Genomic DNA, 16,990 nt, shown 5'->3' with positions numbered 1-16,990 from the left:
ACTGAGAAAAAAAAAATCTGTATTTCAAAAACACATCCACGAACAATGAAAACTACATTTAGAGAGGTAACTACGGAATGTAAATACACTGGATGGCTATTGGTGAAAAATGTCAAACAATGTATAGACTTTTACGAAAATGTTCAGAATGATAATGTTTTTAAGTGTTTCCACACGCTGGCCTTCGGTGGCACTAATCACCCCCCATACAGGACGCTGTTTCCCGGCTTTGAATGAGCGCCGGGAGAAGCCGGCGACACGGAGGGGCGGGGCTTACACCTTTCAGTGGGAATCCTCGGTTCAAAAAGCTGCCAACGTCTCCTCGTGAGAGTGTGTGTGTGGACCGCTTTCTGCTTTCAGGACTACTCGACGGAGACGAGAAAACAAGACCGAATTATGCTCTCCGTCAGCGGGACACGGGTTTACTTTCGTTAAAGGAGATATTTGTTTTTAACTGCGCCGACTTTTGGGACACATTTCAGACAGAGAAGCAGCAACAAGTCGCGCAGGTGGCAGACACACGCTGACCGATCCACCGACACTCGCTACCCCATACCTCCTGTTTTCACCTGAGTGCGACGAGGAAGACCAAGATGTCCGTGGAGAGTTACTCGGCGCTGGATGAGTCGTCTCTCCGAGCCCTGGTGAGTGGATGAGATGCTCATATAAGGTGACCTCTGAGGGGACCCTGCTACTTCTCAAGTGACCTCTGAGGGGGTCCCCCTACCTCTCAGGTGACCTCTGAGGGGGTCCACCTACCTCTCAGGTGACCCTGCTACCTGCCCATCGAGGGAAAGACAGGGCTGAGGTCCATACAGCACACCTACATACTTTGCAAACATCACATTAAGTTGTTCCAGGCTGTAGGTTCCTTCAAAGGAACATGCATTTTTCATAATTATAGTTCTGTTACCTAACTTTACATATTGTAGTGCAACATAACAACTGCATTTAAGGGGCAATCCACATGCAAATTTCATTTATTCACTTCTGATAATCTTGACATGGTCTGCACACGTAAAGTGCTTTTTGTTGCACTGTGTGCTAACTTAGCGTCAGTATCCTTTACATCATGGCCATTAATTGCACAAAGAAAGACATTTGATCTCCTTGGGTTTAGGATATTCTAATAGGCATTTTCAACATTAATTTTGACACTTCATAGAATAAATAATTAATATATTTCGAAAATAAAAAGCGGATGAATACAATTGTCAGTTGCAGATTTAATTCAGTGTGTCTGACTGTACAAAGTCAGTTGGCTGGCTGGTGAGTTTCAGTGTGTTATTGCAGCTGTTGCTCTGACAGAGACAAAAATGTGGTGTAAATCCATAACTTGATTCGTGAAATTGCCAACCATAATGGTAATCAACAATTTATATCATTCTCAATTCATATCATTTTAAATGTAAAATCTCTCATGTCTGTACCATGTATGAATCAAATAATTCATTTTGGATGGATCCATGAAGAAAACAATAGCGGGTAAACCTTGATTTACGATGACGCATATCAGATATACCATCATGACAAGATGGTGTAAGAAAGTCGTATTCATGTCACTTGTAGGTGAGTCACAATGATAAACTATGTGTTGAGCATTAGTCTAGACTCTCGACGGTATGCCGGTAAGCGTGAGCAATAAATGGGTATTGATATTAAAGTAAAGAGAAACGTAAAAAGAGTGACTTCCTGGTTCACAGTCCCATTAGTCATCAATATTTCCTGAGGCAGAGGAAGGTGAGACACCATTCTGTCTGAAACGTATCAGGACACCTGCAACACACACATACACACACACACACGCACACACACACACACTTTTACAAGGATGCATGAGTCAGCCTGTTCAGACATAGTTACACAGGGTTTGTCTGAATCACAGTTCCACATACGCAACACTTGTACCTTAAACATCTGTCCTCATGTGTGTTTTTTGTTGTGGTATGTTGTTGTTTACCACATGTAGGATTTGAATTACACTATTTCATTTTACCTCTATCTTTACCAGTTGTTTTCCCAAGACTGTGTACGGTAAGAATAGTCCTTCTCAGAAAACCATTTTGATTTCTGTCCTTGTCGATCAGTAAACCTGACAAGAAAAGGCTGTTGACTTTGGAACAAGGCTTGGGAGAAACGTTATATTTTGTTTTATTTAATCATTATTTTCCCCGAAGTCTGGCCAAGAGCTTTCTCCTCATAAATCACTTAAAGTTCAGACTTTTATCACAAGGGACATTATTATAATAGTGGGAGAACAGAAGTATTTAAAGGAAATACTATTTTCCTTCAGCATGATTATTTCTTTTCAACTTATTGGTTGCTTTGATCTTTCATTACTGAGTGTATTCATAGAAGAGCAAAGCAGGAAAGAAGGAGTTGTAATGAATATAAAAGACTCAAAATGTTCACTCTATATTTTTGAAGTAAAAAAGAATGGGGACATCTCAAGCTGGCGGGCCCTCTTTTAGTTTTGCTGTACTGTGTTGTAATTTCTATCTCATTTAAGTGAGCTTCAGATGTGCAGGTGTATGTGACAGACGGATTTTACTTCGCATGAAATAATCATAACAAAATGTGTCTTTGTCTGAATCTTCTTGTGTGGCCTCTGTACGCTGCGGGAGCTCGTTGTGAAAACGCAGGCTCTGCTTCAGGAAGCTGCAGCAGCAGGATTAAAATGCGTATTATGCAGATGTTCGAATTCATTGGGTTCATCTTCATGTGACGCTAACAGTCAACCTGCCACTGAGCCACATCTCTCCTTGGCCCTGGATTCATGGAGCAGAGCGTTTTCCCTCCCTCACACGGGACTGACAACCCGCTACGAGGTCATAGAGATCCCACATGTTCACTGATGATGGTTGCCGTGACTCGAGTGTCAGAGTTTTCCACAGTGAACTCAGAGAAAGCAAACTGGGATTAAACTTGCGACTCGGAGAAGTTCATCTGAGGATGTGAGGGAATTTAGATTGAGCTCCACAGAGACATAAATGGAGCCTTTTGTGTTAAGTTTTTCAATATAAAACAAACCCCATTTTCAAAATAAAACCCCATTCTGTGGTGTTTTTATATTCAGGAATTGTTGAGGAGTTTGTAAATTTGGAATAGTTTTTTTTCCAGGACGCTAGTAAAAGATGATGGACACTCGGAGATGCCCAGGCTTAATTAAACTTGTAAAGCCGGGTTGAGGATCTTCTATGAAACAACAGTTGGATAACGAACACGAACACCAGGCTTGTGTTGAATTTAATGAGCTAAACAGTCAGAAGGTCATATGGCGGCCTCTAGAAACTCCAGTAATCCCTTCTCTACACGTCTATTCAAACCTGGGGTGCCTTTTTATATTGCTCATTTAATCCCCTCCGTAGCAACCAGGAAAAGCAGTTTTCTTTTCTCTTGGCCGCCACAATTTTTTTATACATCACCCGAAATAATCAGTTGGTGTCCCAGTTTCTTTTAGAGATGATGTTTGTTGCGGGTCATCTGTCTGAATGGTACTTAAGCTCTGTGGACACAAAAAGATAAAAGCTGCTGAGGCCAGTTGGAGAACAGCTCTTTCCAGCCAAACCACTCCTGCCACTTAAAAGTAGATTTGGCTGATTACCAGCCCGGGAGGTGATGACACCTGATAATTCAGGTGCTAACGTCCTGATTCTGTGTGGCAATAGTTTCCTGTGTGTGTGTGACAAACTTGCAGGTGTGTGTTGTTGTTGTTGTGGCTTCGTACACCTGCCCACTGAGCTCAGACTACGGTTTGACTTTGAGCGCCTGTCAGCCACATCATGATGTCCCTTCTAATTACCCCTGAAACTTTTCTATCTGCACTGACAAGTCCATAAAGCTCTCAAATGTCAATGTACATGCATGCCACGGTATTGTCTTTTACAGTTTAGTGATCATTTTAATGTACAAGTCTGCGTTTTCATTTTTAATTGACGTGACCGCAGGAGACCTTTTATGTCCGCGGCGCCTGCTGGGCTGATTTCACATGCTGGATGTCTCGCACATGATTTGCAACTCGTCTTGCCAGGCCTGTGACCGTCCTTCTCCCTGGTGAGCGAGAGGCATTCACGAATGTTTAAAAAAAGGGCAATTTCTCTCTGTGGTCCGGCCTCTGTGATATATTGGACCCCCGGGGCTTCGTTTTATGGCTCTCTGGACCTTTTGTGCATTGACAAGGGCTCAACGGTTACAGTCGGAGAGGAAGAATGGATTTGTTTTGTGGACTCTCAGGTTCTCTTCGCCCCCCGGGGACATGGTCCAAAATGTCAGACTCATCATCAGGAACAAATAAATCGGAAAAATTATGGTCCATTATTATATAACCGTCGTCTGGGAAACATTCCGATATGTGCAGTTTTTTTTATTTTTTTATATTGTCACTTACACTTTAAGCAAACATTGTCAGGGGATGTAGTTTGATCATGTCTTCTGTCTTCAGCTTTTTAACTGGCAACCATCATTATAATCTAATTATAAAAAATACAATTGTAACAGGCCATTACATGAAAGAAATGACTTGAATTGTGGAAGCATGATTTGGCAAGACCTGAGCCTCGCTAACAATCATGAAAAGGTTTTCCAGCCTACAAAGGGGCTGCAGGGATACAAGTTGCTGCATGCAACCGATCTTCCTTTTTATAACGGCTTCCAAAAGAAAAGAGTGAAGAGTTTTATGCTCAAGACCATTGACGACATCTGCTGCTTCTGGCTTTAGGTTGGCAGTTGGTGAACTGCCCTCGACCTCCAGTAAATTTTTACGGGGTGTTTTTGTGAAAGTGTTTCTCTCCCCCAAAAACTACAAGCATAGCCTTCACAGTGCACGCCTGTGTATTTCCTCTTCTAAGCCTGTCACCGTTCTCACAGGTATTTACACCATTAATATTTCCACAAAGCATTTCCTATTGGGTTTCAAAGGTGTCAGTGAGTATAGGCAATGAAGAAATGAGCTGTGAACAGTTCCCAGTGCGGGGAAATGTGTCTTTCTGATCTGACACAGTCCGAGCTATCTGCACTGCTGCATTGACAGCACCGGAGAGGCAGCAACAAGAGCAGCTACGCTCCAGCCCGCAGGCCTCTGACGGTCAATATCCAAACCCACAGCCAGGCAACAGAGAGATAAGGAGTCGCTTGTTTGTTTGATAAAGCAGGAAACCTCTGTTACTGGATACTGCTTTAAATAGCCAGCCACTTTGGCTCTGAAGGGATGAGAAGAGAAGCGGGGACTTTCTGAGGATGCGCGTGTGAACGTCTATTCTTGGTCTGTGGCCTTTAAGTGGTTTGTTATTCTGGAACAATAATTCTGAGTAAGTGGAGCACGCGTTCAGACGTTGCTCCAGATTTATAGTTAAAACTGAGTTCAGCCCGTCGTATGTCCTTATTGAAGAGGATAGTTGTTACTGTTTTGTCATTTTTGAGTGGAGACATTGGAAACATAAGCTCATCAATCAACAGGCACAGTTTTGTCTTTTAATAAAAGAATGATCTGGCAGTTTAACACACACAACGTGCACCATACTGCTTGTGCTGAATTAACCAGTTCAAATTTAAAATATCTAAATTAATTTAATTGAACAAATGTGCTAACACTGCTTCTGGCCAATTAGATGCTCATTTCCCTGCAGTTTTATGGAAATGAATCACTAATAAGATTATTAAGATGACCACTTACAAAGGTATCATTTTAAGGATGCTTAAAAATAATGCCGTGCAGCTTAGTTTACCACCTCTGACTGTTGATCAGTGGAATAGCGTGACACAGGTGGCAAGATGTGACTTGCAACCCCCCTACCTCAAGCAACCTGTGGTTACTGACGGCGGCCGGAGATCACAGCTTGGCAAATGGACGGTCGGACCAATTTCTGTAAGCATCAGATATGAGACGGACTCTGCTGTCAAAGCTGCTCTGGTGTTTTTGTCTGTGTGTGTGTGTGAACTAAGTGATCCAGCAGAGAGAGTTTATATCACCGAGCTCCATCTGTCTGGATCGCCATTATGCCAAATGGAAAAGGTCTGGGTAAGCGATTGTAGGGGTCTCCTTCACTGCTATCAGGCGTCTCTGGCTCGGGGCGTCCCTGCTCGAGTTGAAATGCTTGAGAAGTTTTTTTGTTTTTGTTTTGGTGATAAATGTTCACATAAAGTGCTGCTTAAATTATTTCCCAGGTGTTTTAGACTCTGAAGAAACACTTTCCAGATGTGTACAATTTACTTCATGGCTGCTGTTTCAGTGGTCTTTATCTATAATGTCCCGATACAAGCAGGCTTTCTCACTCATCAAATTGTAGAGGATTGAAGATTATGTGTTTGATCTGTGCATAATGAATGTCACTTTAACATAATACTAGCTTAATGTCCACTTTAGATTAAATAAGGAAGCTTTTTCTATCAGGGGAAGAGAACATTGTGACTCACTTAATTACAGAGATGCTAGTAAAACCCCTTTAATGTTCAGCAACCATTTGCTTTTCCTAAACACAGAGTCTCACTTTCCAGGTGCCGTAGCATGGCTTCGGTGCTGGTTCAGCAGTCTTTGGCTTTACATTAGATTAAAGGTGTGGCTGTTTTTATTAAGAGAAAAAAAAGCATGCATACACGAAACTGCATGCAGCACTCTGCAGGATCCGAAAGGTTTTACATACGGAATTAAAGTAGTAAAAAATATGCATGTATCACATTTCACAAGTTTAGGAGAGGATTGGGCTTTTAACATCAAGAAGATGAAAACGGGAGAGAAGTGTAGAAACACTTTGGTTTGTCCTTTCTAAATTGATTCCCTCAGGAAAGAGCCATTTCCTGAGCTCTACGAGAAATCGTCCAGCGGATGTTGATGTTTTGCTTTTCGGACCACTGTTGTAAATGTTGTGGGTATACTTGAGATAATAGCAGCTGATCTGTTAACTTTTGTTTGGTTTTGTCTATCCATCACACTCCTGTTGTTTTAGGTACTGTGCAGTTTCAGAGTCAGGATGGCGGCTCCCATGGATCTATCAGAACAAACTGTTTGTGCTCTGAAGCCTCCCAAAGTGGTCTATACACCCACTCTGTTTCCTCTTGTGGGACGTCCCTCTCTCCTGGCTCTTTCCCCCATTTAACCAAAACAGACAGTCATGCACTGCTTTGGTTCAACCGGTGATGTCTCACATTCAGAGAAGATTCATCATGCTCTTGCTCTTGCCGTGACGTGGATCTACTCAGTCAAAGCTTGCAGAAGTTCTGGATCCAATGCAGTCTCTCTTATCCATTTATTTATGAAGGTTCTGCTGAAATCTGTTGAACTGTATCAGATATTTTGCTAATGAGGGACTAAAAATAGGGTTTCCTATGTAAAGGTATGATGAGTATGTTAAACAAAGAAGCTGTGAAGAAACTATCTTTCTTTGCGGGAAAAACTGGTACCAGAACCAATCAAAACTGTGCTTATATAGCGTTTTTCTAGTCTTCCGAACACTTAAAGTTTTTAACACTACATGCCATTATTCCCACCCATTCATACACTGAGCGTTATTCCATCTGCCCATCAGGAACCATTCATACTCATTTACGCACTTCAGGAACAGCTTGTGGCGGCAGATCAGGGTCTAAGTATCTTTCCCAAAGACACATCGACATGAGCCAGTTTGTAGCAGAATAATAAGACTAAAGATTAAACTCTTTTGATGAGGCTAGCTCCCAAGAGTTGTCCCGACCAGTCTGCAACTGACCTCTGTGACCGGACCTGCAGATCTGAGGCGAGAAACTTTCAGGTTGGACTGTATGTGTGGCGCAGACGGCTGACATGAGCCAACACGGAGACCAGATAACGAGCCCGGTTTAAATATTTGCTACTGTGGATGATTACAAGATAGATTAGTTAGATATGCAGCAATGCTACACGTTTGGAAATGACTTTGAAGTCCTCAGAACTTGAAAGGTCAATATTTTGCAGTTGACCACGTGTGCACAATAATGTGTGTGCTTATTAATCCATAAGCTCGTGGGGTCAACTGCACTAATGTAAGACTCTACTTCAAGCACGAGTCTGTAACATGCACAACACGTGTGAGTTCAGAGCGGTCTTCAGTGCATCGTTACAAAACATAGTGGATGCCCGTACCCCCCTCTGACCCACATGCATTCCACCATGCGTCCGTTCTTTATGCCTGCTACCTCATGTGTGAAGGGGACACAGTTTTCCCAGGTCTGCTCTGGACGTCTGTCCTGCCGCCCGGTTATTAATAAAGGTTACGCCTCCTCACACACGTGTAGCTGCACTCACAAAGAGCATATTGCCACATGTGCAGTAATCTCTCTTTTCCCCTGGCTTGTTTATTCCCCTCTTTTTCTTTGAGACAATGAAGGCTCAGTGTGCACCGTAGTAAAATGAGTTTTAACTTTGAATCTGATTAGTTTTTTTGTCTATTTTTCATCATAGAGGTGACTGAAACTCCCTTTTCTGAGAAATCCATGAGTCTCACACCTTGCAGGTCTCATGTGTCCTCGTTAATTTTAAATTTTTGTTGTATATTGGCCTTCTGTCTGTCCGTCTGTCTGTATGGTTTTCGAGGCAGTGAGACATGATTTATACGCTTTCACCTGGTTCAGGTTGGAGTTTTGCCTCAAAGCACGGCATTCCAGGGTGACTTTTCTCACCCTTATGATCTTTCTTGATTGTTTATTTGTGCCTCCAATGTGTGTACCAGTCTGGCTTCCTCTGTGGCAGCTGGTAATCCACTTCAGCTCTGCTAGGAGTGTCCCGTCTGTCCTTATAAGGGCAAACTCACTTGTGGGCTTGACATAAGTGAGTTGAAAGCAATGATCCGATCGGCTCCCTGCTGCACTCTAACTTTGTGGCTGCTCTGGAAATTATTACTATATCCCTTATTTAATGCACAAACACACAGACGCACAAACCTACATTTCACTCATACCAATGCACAAGATCTCACACGCCTGCAGATTGTATACATACCCCTTTTGTGTACGTCCTCGTCTAGTCTACGTCCTCGTCTACGTCCTCGTCTACGTCCTCGTCTAGTCTACGTCCTCGTCCACGTCTACGTCTACGTCCTCTTCTCGTCTACGTCCTTGTTTACGTCCTCGTCTACGTCCTCGTCCTCTTCTCGTCTACGTCCTCTTCTCGTTTACGTCTACGTCCTCGTCTACGTCCTCGTCTAGTCTACGTCCTCGTCTACGTCCTTGTCCGCGTCTCCGTCCTCGTCTCCGTCCTCTTCTCGCCTCCGTCCTCTTCTCGTCTCCGTCCTCTTCTCGTCTACGTCCTCGTCTCCTCTACGTCCTCGTCTCCGTCCTCGTCTCCGTCCTCTTCTCGTCTCCGTCCTCGTCTCCGTCCTCGTCTCCGTCCTCTTCTCGTCTACGTCCTCGTCTACGTCCTCTTCTCGTCTACGTCCTCGTCATCGTTCTTGTCTACATCCTCTTCTCGTCTACGTCCTTGTTTACGTCCTCGTCTACGTCCTCGTCTACGTCCTCTTCTCGTCTACGTCCTCTTCTCGTTTACGTACTCGTCTCGTCTACGTCCTCGTCTCGTCTACGTCCTCGTCTACGTACTCTTCTTCGTCCTCGTCTACGTCCTCGTCTACATCCTCGTCTACGTCCTCTTCTCGTCTACGTCCTGGTCTACGTCCTGGTCTACGTCATTGTCTACGTCTACGTCCTCGTCTCGTCTACGTCCTCTTCTCGTCTACGTCCTCTTCTCGTCTACGTCCTTGTCTACGTCCTTGTCTACGTCCTCGTCTACGTCCTCGTCTACATCCTCTTCTCGTCTACGTCCTCGTCTACGTCCTCTTCTCGTCTACGTCATCGTCTACGTCCTCGTCTACGTCCTCGTCTACATCCTCTTCTCGTCTACGTCCTCGTCTACGTCCTCGTCTACGTCCTCGTCTACATCCTCTTCTCGTCTCCGTCCTCGTCTCCGTCCTCGTCTCCGTCCTCGTCTATGTCCTCGTCTACGTCCTCTTCTCGTCTATGTCTTCGTCTACGTCCTCGTCTATGTCCTCGTCTACGTCCTCTTCTCGTCTACGTCATCAGGGAATTTGCTCGAAGTCATAGCTCAAGAAGTAGAAAGTGTTGAGCACAAAACAGCATTTTGAGATGCCTTGCACACCCACTGGGTGTCAAAAGGTTAGGTCTCGGCCTGAGGTCGTTGTGCTCCCAGACAGGGCTGGTTGTGTGTGAGAGTGTGGAGGTAGATGTTGTCCACACACCAGGCTGTGATGTTTGACCTGACCTTTTGTAAACGCGCAACACAACTGGCGAGACACGCATAGCATGTTGAGCTGGCTGTTTAAAATGGCGATACTCGTGTTGCAAGTGAACTTTTGTATTTATACCACAACGATACCTTTTTGTCACCTTTCTTTTCTTGTTTCTTTCATTTCTCTACAAAATGCACTCCGCTGTAGAATAAATACGGTCTGAAATTATAGCAATACAGAATTATTATGTAAAAATACAAAGTAAAATTACGACCCAAAAATATGCACTATTTAGTAAATAAAAAGGAAATCTGACCAGGCTCTCAGTACCAACTTTGTCCAAAAAGTAAACCCATCTCTAAATAGTACTTAAAGTAACACGTGTTACCATACAGCCCTGTGTACTGACACAGCCTATGGCTCAGTTGCGATGGATACTCATTCTAATGAATGAAAAGGGGTGTAATTAAGACAAAGCTCAACTTGTACAACGTTTTCTTTCCATTCGCACAGTGATTTAGTCGAGTGGTCTCGTCACTTCCGCAAGTTTAATGTAATCCTGCTGCAGAGCTGCACCCACAGGTCGTTGTTACAACATGTGCCTTTAGATCAGAGCCATTCATTTCAGCACAGTATATTTTAACTACCTGTGGAACCTTGACTTCTTGCCATATTTCACCACTTCTGAGGCGGTTTCCATGTGTGGCACAATACATTTAACTGACCACACAAACTTAAAAATCCTCCTTGAATCTGATTCGTTCATGCGCAGCAGACGAGTTCAGAGGGTGCCGCTGTCCTCAGGAGTGTGTCACCAGCTGGTCGGGATTACTGCTAAACCATGAACTCTGTAATTGGATGTGATTGATTGAGTTGCGTCACTCGAGTGTCTTTGGATTTAAGTTTGAGGTTTTGACTCTATAGAAAGTTGTGCAGGAAGTGAGTCAAAGCAACCAACAGCATAAGCCTTAGCAGGCCTGCTTGTAAAACATGAAGCATTTCTTTGTGTTTTGCTCCCCACCACAGTACGATTCCTACCAAATAAGGTAATCCTTTTCTGGTTTTTACATCGGTGAGTAAAAAAAAAAGAGTTGGGAAGACACATCAGTAAGCATTGCTTTGAAGAGGTTGCCAATTTGTGTCTCCAGAATTGTCTTCGCTCTCCTTCCTCCTGGTGTAATCACTGTGTTATCACCGGGTGGTCACAAGTGGGACCGCAGCTTCCTCTGACCCAGTGATGGGTTTTCGGTTAACACAGCAGACCAGACTGTCACAAGATGCTCCCCCTCGCCATCGTAAAAGGTGCCGACAGCTCGGCGTCGGCATCGTTTTCGGTAAAACATATTTGTGAGTGTGACCTATTTGTTGTCCGTTATTTCTGACTCGTACGTCTGTTAGCCATAGAGGCCTGAAGAAAAGCTGTCTGTCTCGGTATGACGGCTGCTCCCTGGGTCACACTGTTGATGTTGTTTTGAGCCACATTGACGGTTGGTTTGTGGCTTGGATTGAAAAAGCCTTTGGGGTGTGAGGGGCTGTCTCTGTGGAACTGACACAGTTGACTCTGTGTAAAGACCTCTGTCATGTGGAGGTTTTGTCAAACGGACTCTGTTTTCCCACACGAGTGTGTGTGTTTCCGTCTCTGTTACTTTCAACGGTCACTTTGTTTTCCTTGGCAGTCTCCCAAGTTCAAGGTGTGTTTTATTTACTCGGGTTACGCCCACTCGTCACCTTCCTGTGCAGGGAAGTTATCGGTCGCCTTTTCAAACGAATGAAGGGAAAGTCCGTTGCAGCTGCTGGATTTGTGCCAGTTCAACCAATGCAAACTGACTTGACATGCAGCCGTCTGATTGGTCCATTCAAAACTTCGCGTGTTGGAAAAGTTAAAGTTCTGACGTGGACATGTATGTTTTTTTTTCTTCATCTCCCCCTTTTATCACATCACGGTGCTTGTACGTTTAAAAGATTACTGTAACTGATGTGGGCAGTTCTGCAGTCTATCACATGCTCTGAGTTTAGGAGTCTTTGTCTGTTAAGCATTTTTCTCGAGTCATTATGTTTGAACTGCCATGCATAGAACAAAGTCCAAAAAGGAAGCCTGTCTTTTGTTTTTTTTTAGAGTAGAGGCCCCAGAATGAGCCTGTTCTGTTACATCTCAATAATGAATTAATGAATCAGTCAGTCCAAAAACTTGGCTGCTCACTGGCTGTATAATCACATCATGACATCCATTCAGCACTACGCTTGACAGTGTGTTAACAGACAGCTCCCATTAGGTGTGTGTGTGTGTGTGTGTGTGTGTGTGTGTGTGTGTGTGTGTGTGTGTGTGTGTGTGTGTGTGTGCGTGGAAGGGGGGGGGGGGGGGCGGAATTGACCAAGTGCGTTCCTATTTCCTCTCTTGAAACTCTGACGCTTCTGGTTATGGCATCATCTCTCTGCTGGGTCAGAGCCAAACACCCAAACCCAGTTCCTGATCGTCACATTTCGCCGCCATCTCTTTCCTGGTGAGTCAGCAGGAATGTGAGGAATGACCTGAACGAGGTCTGGCCCTTTCCCACCCTGCACTCATCTGCCCATTTTTAGGCATACCCAAGTCCAGCTTCTCTCACATTTTGCTCTTTTTCACTTTGTCCTTTCTCGCTCTTTACCATCTTATTCCCCTTATACTTCCTTGTAGCTTTCTTCTGAGCACTTTCTCCTCTCTTACCTATAATTTTCAGATAGCTCAGCACTTTACATTCTCACAAATTACAGTACATAGGAGAGCCCCTCCGAGCTAGTGCTGCTTGGGCTGCATATTTTGTCAAACCACAGCGAAACCTCAAACCACCGGTCCTCTTCATCCTCTCTACTCTTCCCCCCCCCCCCCCCCCCTCTCCCCTCCAGCTCTCTTCCTTCTCCAGGCTCAGCAGGGGGAAGCACATTTACACACCAACCCCCTTCTCAACCCACCGGGGTGCAAAGCTTAGCTTAACAACCACATCCAACTCCCCTCTTGTAGAAACCAGTTGGCATACAAAGGTTTGTGTCTTTTCTCTGCAGGGTTTAACTGGTGCAGCAGTAAGCCTTGAAGTGTGTGTTTGTGCGTGAAGTGTATCAGAAAAGCCTGCCAGAGGAGCAGGAGCTGCACTTCTCTGCATGTGTTGACAGGTTCCCGCTGTCGAGAGCCGTGTCTCATATGACAGGAGAGGGCTCCCTCTACCCTCTTAGGCTGTCGCTAACATGAAAGCATCCAGCGCCTTGACTGGTGTCTCTGTCTGCAGGCGTGTCTTACCACCTTAATTACTCGTCTTTTGCTTGAAAAAAATAAACTCTTTTGACTAATAGCCGCTCAGAGCGATGAAATGGCTCAGTGAGTGTTTTAAGTGAGCCACTTCAACATCCAAGTCTCCGGGGCTTCTGCAGCCAGGCTACTGTTCAACCGAGATGAATTACAGCCTCGGAGGAATACACCTGGTCGATTTAACTGAACACACTCCTTTTCTTATAGTCGAGCACCAGATGTTTCCGAGTCTGTTTCTCATCCTCTGTTGCTCGCTCACGTTGTTCCGTCTTTTTCCATCAGCGAAGTCGGGTGACTTGTCATCACCAATCGATAAGCCGTTCATCGGCCCTGCTGACCCTGTAACTCCCGAGCACTCACGTATACTTAAGCCAGGGCCGTTTAGTCTAATGCTGTCTGGATGTCACACACCTTAATGACGCTTACTTCATGTTTGTTATCTGTCACCTGTGACTGGTTAGTCTGTCGACATTAGCACGACTAATAGTGTGCAGCCGTGCTCGCGCCTCTACGAGGCCAAACGGCATGACTTAAGCTCACGTCGGCAGTCTAACATGCTCACTTATGGCAGTAGTTGTTATATTTCAGTCAACCACCAGACCAACATTTCTATCCTTAGAGCCAAACTGCTGCCACAGCTGAAAATCGCACTTCTTTCGGATACTCCAGCTGGACATCTGTGTGTTCGGGCACAGTGGCTCACAAGCGGCTCCCTCTAGTAAACAAATGCGTTATTGTTTGACAGCGTTAATTACAGAGCGCTACGACTTTGCGCTATGAGCCCTACAGTTCTGCTTACTCACTGCCCTGTATTTACACTGATAACAAGCCTGAGTTGTGCGGCCGAAGCAGTGGATCCTTGTAAAACAGTGTGGCCGTGTCCTGACCATGCTTCTGTGGTGGAGGCTACGCACTCATAGATTCCATGTAAGAGCAACAAGTGTCTAATCATTGCAACCCACATGTTTGGCATCCCGCTGCGTTGGCACGCGTTTAACATTTGTAATTGTCTTCATGCCCTCTTTATGTTTCGCTTATGTTGCACATGCAGCTGGATGGAACCGTGGATCTGGACGAGAGGCGCCTCATCCGCTCAGCCATCCGGGAGTTAAGGAGGAGAGAAATCGAGGACATGGAGGCCGCTCTGGCCAGTAAGAGATTTCGGCCCACACGCCTCAAAGAGCAGGAGGACAAGGAGAACCAGCACAGGTAATACCACGCACACGCATACACATGCATGCATTCACACACATATGCATGTGCGTGCACACAGGCATATACAGACCTGTCCTAATGACAAACTGCACCAGTCCAGGTGAACCGGGGGTGCTAAAGAAAACACTTACAAAACCCAGATGGCGCGTTCCTCAACTCCAGTGGGAAAAGAGAAATGTCTGGAAAAGTCAATTCAGGAAATCATAGGGGACAGAAAACTACAACCACAGTACATTTTCCATTTGCGTATGCACATTTCACAGTAAATACTTTCACTTTTAAAAATGTGTCCTTCTGTCACATTACCTCACATACGAGTCAGATTGAAGTCTCCTCAGGTCATTTGTTTGTCTTTATTGGTTCACTGAGAGCTTTCCCAGAGTTTTTCCACTTTAGGAACACACCATTTGCAGCTTGTGTTATTCAGTTGAGACATGTGGATGGACTGAAAACTCATCTCTAAAAACAACTTTGCCATTTTGTCAATAAATACTCTTTTTGTTTTGCAAACTGAATGATAAACAGGGCACGCAGGTTTAATTATAGACTGTAAACATTGTGAGGAACTTTACTTTAAAGAGGCTTAGTGGACTATAAGTCTTCATCAAACCTTTTTTTACGTTAAAGATATTAGCACATTTTATGGGTGATCACAAAAATAAAGTAAAGCTTTAACGGTCTGAAGGATGAGATGAACTCTGCAGGCCAGGTCGGCTCAGTCTTTTAACAGGTGTTCAGGAATGACTGGTGACTCCTAGACTAGAGCACAGCGAAGATGTAACACTATTGAATTTGAAAAGCACGCACAACCGCATACACAAAGACACACACAAAGAGACGCATATGAAAGTTGCAATTATCCCGCGCCTCTCAGTGCTGGAATGTGAAATATTCCACATTCTTTATTACCAACAACTGGAGGAAAGCACAGATAATGGGAGAACTGGAGGAGGCTATGAGTAATAGAAACCAGCATAAAAGTGAGCAGTGAAATGGAGAAAAATGCAGCTGAAATCAGGGGAGGATGCAAGCCGCCTTTTTTAGGCGCTGTGTGTCACTGCTGTCTGATCTGTTGTCATGAAGAGTATCACTATTTCCATACTCAAACTGTGCGTTATCACAGAGTTGTCTTCTGAGAGGCTTCAGAATAGAGCCATTAAAGCACACACTATGTATGTGTATATTTTAAGATTCTCTGATTTCCCAGTTTGTTTGCTAGCTGCATGAGCACAAGGTAATGGTCCTTCATCATGACCACCATTATAACCGTTTCACCATCTCTCTCTCGCAGATCTGAATGCAACGACAACTTGGACATCCTGTCACGAGAACTACAATCCATCCAGGACATTGATGAGCTCACTAAAATGGTGAGTATTACCGGGCAAAAAAAAAAAATCATAAAAGATGGTGACTCTGCATTCTTGTCCTATTGGAACTGAGATGTTGTGTGTTTGTGTAAAGCTCCGAGCCGCCAGCGAGTACGAGGAGAGGAAGATGATCCGAGCAGCCATCCGACAAGTCCGAGACCAACAGCAGCAAGGTGAGTTGGGTTAAAATGTTGTCGCGCTGTGGCTGGATGTCTGTTAAATATAATACCACATGAAACTCAACTGAGTAGATTAAATGACGCATTTAGTCGCTGCGTTCACTGACGAGTCTGAAAATGGTCCTGGAAAGATTTTAAAGGTCCACAATGTGTGAGTGTGACAGAAACGCTATCAGTCCTGCATGGGTGCTGATGTTGTAACGATCTGATTCAGTCTTGATGAAAGGAACTTGAGGGGAATGTGAATGCATGATTACAGTGCGAGAGATAGCATGCTGTCTGTGGTCGCCATAGTTGCTGTGGCAGATCTACCTATGATGCGAGATCAGATAGTGGATTCCTGTCATTCCTTACCGCTGTCTGGTTTATGTGAGGCCCGTCGCTAAAAAAAACATTGCGAACCAGCCCCCTGATACAGGGCCATGTCAGGACACCTTTGATAGTCCTGTGTCACCTCAGCTTGTGATAGATCTGTGTTTCTCCACATTTTAGGAAATTACCAGATTTGACATCAGAAGGGACAATGAAATCACCTGCTTCATCCTCATTATTGTGCTCTGTTTTTAGGGACTGTGGAGCGGGGTAAAGCTCCGGGTTGCTGTCTCGAGCCTGAAAGTGTGGATCCCCAGAGCAGCGTGGGAACTGAAGTGAGTCCAGAAGAGTTAATAGAACGATTTTTTATTTTATCCTCATGGAGTCTGAATGTCACGTAACAGCTGACGGGTAGATGTCTCTTATCCAATACTCACTCCTGTCAGC

General features: G+C 44.5%; 1 protein-coding gene across 4 annotated transcripts in view; it reads left to right on the top strand.

Annotated features, from left to right (window-relative positions):
* The first annotated feature begins 336 nt into the window (after positions 1-336).
* smtnb (smoothelin b) overlaps positions 337-16,990 on the top strand; it is a 44,780-nt gene continuing 28,126 nt past the window's right edge. For all 4 annotated transcript variants that reach the window (XM_068604881.1, XM_068604879.1, XM_068604883.1 and 1 more), the window contains exons 1-5: positions 337-644; positions 14,519-14,676; positions 15,974-16,052; positions 16,147-16,225; positions 16,799-16,878. In XM_068604881.1, coding sequence (XP_068460982.1) covers positions 594-644; positions 14,519-14,676; positions 15,974-16,052; positions 16,147-16,225; positions 16,799-16,878 — 447 coding nt within the window. In that variant the 5' untranslated portion in view covers positions 337-593. The remainder of the gene's footprint in view (positions 645-14,518; positions 14,677-15,973; positions 16,053-16,146; positions 16,226-16,798; positions 16,879-16,990) is intronic.

The sequence above is a fragment of the Clinocottus analis genome, unplaced genomic scaffold, assembly GCF_023055335.1.
Source record: "Clinocottus analis isolate CAN_PGR_092001 unplaced genomic scaffold, fCliAna1.0.p SCAF_7, whole genome shotgun sequence".
Taxonomy (NCBI): Eukaryota; Metazoa; Chordata; class Actinopteri; order Perciformes; family Cottidae; genus Clinocottus; species Clinocottus analis.
This window is presented reverse-complemented; position numbering and strand designations above follow the sequence as displayed.